The sequence below is a fragment of the Vulpes vulpes genome, chromosome 6 (assembly GCF_048418805.1).
Source record: "Vulpes vulpes isolate BD-2025 chromosome 6, VulVul3, whole genome shotgun sequence".
Classification (NCBI taxonomy): domain Eukaryota; kingdom Metazoa; phylum Chordata; class Mammalia; order Carnivora; family Canidae; genus Vulpes; species Vulpes vulpes.
Genome location: NC_132785.1, coordinates 129,592,717 through 129,598,716, shown reverse-complemented (window position 1 = coordinate 129,598,716; position 6,000 = coordinate 129,592,717). Strand labels below are relative to the sequence as shown.

The following is a 6,000-nucleotide window of genomic DNA, read 5'->3' as shown; positions in this document are numbered from 1 at the left end:
AGCCGCGCGCGGGCCCCGCCCTCTTCCGGCCTCAGTTTCCCCCCTCCCGAGCTCGCGGAGGGCCGCTGCCCTCGGCCGCGCGCGGCCACCGCCCGCAGGCCGCCACGCGGGGCGGGGCCGCGGCGAGGCGTCCGCACGCGCCCGCCCACGGGAGCGCGGACGCGCACGGGCGCGCTCGCACCTGGCCGCCGCGGGAGCGGCTGTGGGCGGGCGGGGCGGGAGGCCACGCCCCCGGACCCGCCCCCGGGCTCGCCGAGCCAATCGGAGCGGGCGGCTGGCCCCGTGTGGGGCGACGCGCCGGGGGCGGGGCTTGCGGGGCTGAGGAGCGAGCCCGAGGGCCGGCGGCGCGAGGCGGTCGGGCGGAGGCGGCGGCGGCCGGTCCCGGGACGGCGACGCAGCGCGCCGGCGGCCGCGACAGGGCCCGTGAGGCTCCGCAGCCCGCCGCAGCCGCGGCCGCCGCCTCGCCGCTGAGGGCCCGGGAGCGCGGCGGCGGGGGCGCGGCCTGCGAGGACGGCGGGAGCGGCGGGCGCGGCGCGGCGCCGAGCGTCCTGTCAGGCGGCCGAGGGCGCCGCGGACCCGCGCCGCGATGATGCCGGTGGGTGCGGGCGGCGGCGGCTTCCTCCGCGGGCGGCCGGCCAAGCCGCCTTCCTCGCGCGGCTCCCCGCCCTCGGGCCCGCGCGGGGCCGGGCGGGGAAGGAAGTGGCCTGGCGGGCGCGCCCGGCCCCGGCGCCCCCCGGGCGGGCAGGTGGGGGCGGCGCCGGCTGTCAGCGCGGCCGCGGCCGGGGTCGGGGTCGGGGTCGCGGCCGGGGTCGGGGTCGGGGTCGCGGCCGGGTCAGGGCCGGGTCAGGGCCGGGACGCCCGTCAGGCCCGTCGCCCCCTCCCCCCCGCCGCGGCGCGGCCCTTCCTGCCGACCCTCCCCAGCTGGGGGCCGCCTGGGCGGGGAAGCCGGACACGACGTCGGAGCCGGTCCCGCTTCCCTCCCCCCTGGCGGGCGGGCGGCCCGGGGGGGGGGTGTCGTCCGGCGCCCCCGTGACCCCCCGCCTGCGGCTCGGCCGGGGTCGCGTTGGGCGCGGGCGGCGGGGCGTGTGCGCCGGTGCGGAGCTCGCAGGCCGGGCCCCACGGATCCCCCCGGATCCCCCCGGCCCGGCCCCTGAGGTTCTGTTGTCTTTAGGAATTGACGTAGGGAGCGGACCGCGAGAGCCATCTTAGGGTTCCCCGGAGCGCGCCTCGGGGGGCTGTGCGGACCGTGTGCCGTGACCGGCCTGTGGTCACTGTGATCCGGAGGTGGAACGAGGTTCGCTCGCGGCGGCGCCGCCTTTGTCCTGTCCTCCAGGATGCGTTCTGCTAGCAAGCTCGGCCGTTTCCTTTACCTACGCTCGAGATCGCAGTGCGTGCTCCATGAGGATTTTTCTAGTCTTTTTTTTTTTCTTTTTTCTTTTTTTTTTTTTTTTTGGTGAGGTGGATGTCATGACTTCTGGAGAAAAATGTAGGACTGGGGGCGCCCAGTTGGATGTCCTGGTGTCCCCCCCTCCCCCCCCCTGTGCCTTCATTGTGAGTAGGATCCTCAAACACGCTTATAGTGAAGTAACAACAAAATCCATCGCTTTAACCTACGACTTCTGCGCTGGAAATCACGTTTCCGAAGGAAAGCGCCGTTTCTCTGCGTTTTCTGCTGGAAGACTGCTCTTCTGCGATGCTGCCTGCACTCAAGGACGTTTAGATTAGAATCAACCCCCCCCCTCCCGCCCCCCATCTTTCAAGTCATTTCCTGTCTCTTGGTAATCTCTTCTCCCCTTTTTGAACTCATTCCAGCACATCATGTTTACAGAGTCTTAAGCTTTGACCTCATTGATCCTTAGATCCTTCTTTGGCATCAGGGCTTGTTGGGTTTCCAAACATTTGGTTTTAAATGAGTGATTGTCTTGTAATGGAAGGGGAATTGGATGTGAGCATCAGGAGATCCAGAGTGGAGTACTAGCTCTGCTACTTTTTTTTTTTTTTCTTTTTCAAGCTATGTGACCTTGAACAAGTCAAGGTCTCCAGCCTGGAGTTACCTCTGAAGTAGGAATAAAAACATACCAGTGTCTGAGGGCTTGTCCTGAGGATCAAAAAGGATGATGTGTCCAAAACTGCTTGTCAAACAGAATGCCATGCGAATATTTATTATTGTTAGTATGGCTCGGAATTGTCCATTTCTAATTTTAACCTCTGCAAGAAAAGGCATTTGGAAGCTGTTCCCTCCCTAATTCTCACTGGCTAGATTTGGGAAAAGGGCATTATGGTGTCTCGGAATTTTGAAAGCAGCGTTAGTTAAATCATGTAATAGCTGGTTTCATTATAAACTACAGTAACATTGGAGGGTATTTATAAAATGTAGATTGGTTTCGTCTTTGTGTAATGTTTAATTACAAATACCCTGGGAAGGAACCTGGCTTACATTTTCCATATGGGACACTCAGACATTTTACCTCTACTCCACATGGTTAGAGTTTCTAGTCTCTTCCTTACCAATTTCTTTAAGTTTTCTTACCTGGCAATTGGGAAATTTCTTCATGATACTTAAAATCATCAAGTACTTAAAAACACACACACACACAGATAAGTCTGTTAACTATTTAAAACACTGTTTTGTTTTAAACGCCTTCTAGTAACAGATGGTGTTTCTCTTAGTCTCTCTTTTGTGCCCTTGAGGTCTATATTTCCTTCTTGATCCCTAAAAATACTACTTGTAGGATTGAGTCCTTCCTCTAGTAACATGGTTGAGACTGGTTGTAAATTCAATGTAAGTTTTAAGGACATGCCATTCTTTCTTGGTCTTACCTGAAACTATGTATCCAATATATAAGTAAGATTGCTCTTTATTGTATAGTTGGTGTTCAGCATCATGATGAATCATCAAAGGAAAATTGGATCACATTTTGCATACTTTGTATAGAGTAGTACTTTCTAATAGGAATGTAATGTGAGCCACACAAATGTGATTTTAAATTTTCTAGGCACTACATAAAAAGGTGGTATTTTAGTAATATCTTTTATTAACTCAGTATATCAAAAGTGTCATTTTAACATGTAATCAATATGAAAATTTACTGATGTGGTATTTTACTTTTTTTTTTTTTTTTTTTTTTTTTTTTACACTAAGTCATTGAAATCCAGTGTGAATCCAGTGTGAATCTGGTGAAGTTTTAGAGTAGCACATTTCAGGTGCTCAGTAGCCACCTGTGGTCAGTAGCTACTATATTGGGCAACACAGGGTTTAGAATATATTTTAGTTATTTGATAATTAGCAATTAGTGTGTAGAGTCTGTGGTAACTTTTAATTGATCAGATGGTTTACTGCAGCGCTCAGTCTCTCAGCTGTTGGGAATAAATGGAAGTATCCGGTCATGTTTTCATTTGACACAAAGTCTTTGTAGAAGTCTTTAATTTGCCTGTTTTGGGAAGTTCCGTGACTATCTACTTTTTTTTCTTTAATGGGCTCCCTGCCCATAATGGAGCCCAATGCAGGGCTTGAGCTCACGACCCTGAGATCAGGAGTCGGTGCTTTAACCAGCTGAGCCACCCAGGTATCCCTCTGACTCTACTTTTATATTTTGGAATTTTCTCGTACTAAAACAGTAATGCATTCTAGTATCTGTAGTCATTCACCTTTTTGTCAATGGATGACATTTTTACAATGTTTTCCCAGAAGAAAATGACCTATACTTTAAAGATCTCTTTTTGGCTCCTCCCTAAGATCTAGACCTGAAGGCATTTAGGGTATGCCTAAATAACTTTGAAATAAATAAGAATATTAATAAAAATAGTGTGATTCAGAGCATGAAAAGAATGAAAATATCTTACTCATTGGTCAGCTTCTCAAAAGGGAGTGAGCATTTTGCAGCTGGCAAAACTTCTTGTGCAAAGGTGAAATATGTATCTGGGGAATGGTGCTAAGGGTACTTTTTTCCTCTTCCAAAGGAATGTTGATATGAGTAAAGGAAGTTCTGTGGTTCTAAAGCGTGTTTTATTCATAAGAAAGGCACTCTGGTGGTAGGTAGTGTTTTGGTCATGTCAGCAGTGAGACTCCTTATCTGCAGTAGATAGCACACAGAATGACTAGCTGATTCCACTCCTTTCTGTCCTAGGAGCCCTTTCAATATATTCATGATAGGCTAGGGGTTAAATAAATTTGTGTTTAATATTTAGCTCTCATTAAACAGACATTTACTTATTTCAGATACTCACTTTCTTCCCAACTAAGTACAAAAAAAAAATTGAGGTACTAGAATGAGTCTTTTTTTACTTTAATATTTTTGAAAGATTTTATTTTTTCATGAGAGACAGAGAGGTAGAGGGAGAAGCAGGCTCCCTACTGGGAGCCTGATGCGGAACTTGATCCCAGGACCCCAGGATCACGACCTGAGCCAAAGGCAGACACTCAACCCCTGAGCCACCCAGGTGCCCCAGAATAGGTTTTCTTTTAAATAATCAGCTGTCATGTAATTGATAAAACAAACTATAAGGAGAGAGATTTAGGTTCTAGTACCCACTTGTTGGTAACCTTGTAACCTTTGAACCTAATTTATTTGGCCTTCAGTTTCTCGCCTGTGAAATGAGTTGGTCTTGGTGATTTCCAGCTGTTTATGGTTGGTTCAGCAGTTGATACATAGCAGATACTTTCATGAAAGGCAATAATCAGGCTACATCAAAGGTTGAGGCAACCTGACACTTGTTTTGACAGCCCTAATAGTAAACTTGTTCACTGCCCAAGTATCTTTGTGCCATAGAGCAGATAAGACCTCAGTAGGTGTTCACTATTGTTAATTAATAATTTAGGTACCTGATAGGCTTGATTTGTAGCCTAATTCAGTAAACAAAACCCTGAAGACTGGAGATTTTTTAAACTCGTTTCTTTTAAACAAAAATTACAGGCATAGGGGATCCCTGGGTGGCTCAGCGATTTAGCGCCTGCCTTTGGCCCAGGGCACGATCCTGGATTTCCAGGGTCGAGCCCCGTGTCAGGCTCCGGGCATGGAGCCTGCTTCTCCCTCCTCTTGGTCTCTGCCTTTCTCTCTCTATGTCTATCATGAATGAATGAATGAATGAATGAATAAATCTTTTTAAAAAAATTACAGGCATAATATTGCCATTTAAAATGATCCTAGCCGGGCAGCCCCAGTGGCGCAGCAGTTTAGCGCCGCCTGCAGCCTGGGGTGTGATTCTGGAGACCCGGGATCGAGTCCCACGTCGGGCTCCCTGCATGGAGCCTGCTTCTCCCTCTGCCTGTGTCTCTGCCTCTCTCTCTCTCTGAATAAATAAATCTTAAATAATAATAATAATAAAATAATCCTAGCCTTATATTGCCCAGAAATTCATAAAAATAAAAGCAAAGCCTTGGTCATACAAAGACATGTATATAAAAGCTTGTGTTATTCCAGCTTTTTTTTTTTTTTTTAATCGTCTATGGATAACTCTTCTAAAGGCTGTAGTATTAAGTGCAGCTATGAGGTGCAGGTATTTAACTTCTTCCTATAGCTCAATCTGGTAAAGTGAATACTTGTGGTATTTGTCATGTGCTAAGGCACTGTATCACAGATTTTGTGACGGTGTCTTTGTTTTTATGGAGAACTGAGGCTCAAGAGGTAAAGAAACTTGGCTAAGGTCCTCCAGCTAGTAAGTGGTAAAACAAGGTTTGAAAACAAGTTGACTCAGACCCTTTGCTCCTATCCTTTGTGCCAGTCACTTTAGGGAAGTTGCCCACAGTCCAAGCATTTTACTGGGGGTGCTAGTGAATTGAGTTTGGCTAAATTTTTTCCCGGTTATCCTCAGCTCAAAGAGAGCTTAATATTTAAAAGAATCCTGAGGTGAGTCTTTTTTTTTTTTTTTCCAGTATAGTTAACATACGGTTATATTAGTTTCAGGTGTATAATATAGTAAGTCAACAATTCTGTGCATTACTCCATGCTCATCATGAATATACTCTTAATCCTTTACCTATTTTACTTGCCCCCCCCCAAT

General features: G+C 48.9%; 1 protein-coding gene across 3 annotated transcripts in view; it reads left to right on the top strand.

The window, feature by feature from the left end:
- Positions 1–427: 427 nt before the first annotated feature.
- Positions 428–6,000, top strand: part of PPP1R13B (protein phosphatase 1 regulatory subunit 13B) — an 89,323-nt gene continuing 83,750 nt past the window's right edge. The window contains exon 1 of one of the 3 annotated variants that reach the window (XM_072762423.1): positions 428–595. In XM_072762423.1, the coding sequence (XP_072618524.1) occupies positions 587–595 (9 nt within the window). In that variant the 5' untranslated portion in view covers positions 428–586. Of the gene's footprint in view, positions 596–1,236; positions 1,388–6,000 lie in introns of those variants that run through there. The other 2 variants (XM_072762422.1, XM_072762421.1) reach the window with 2 other exon arrangements.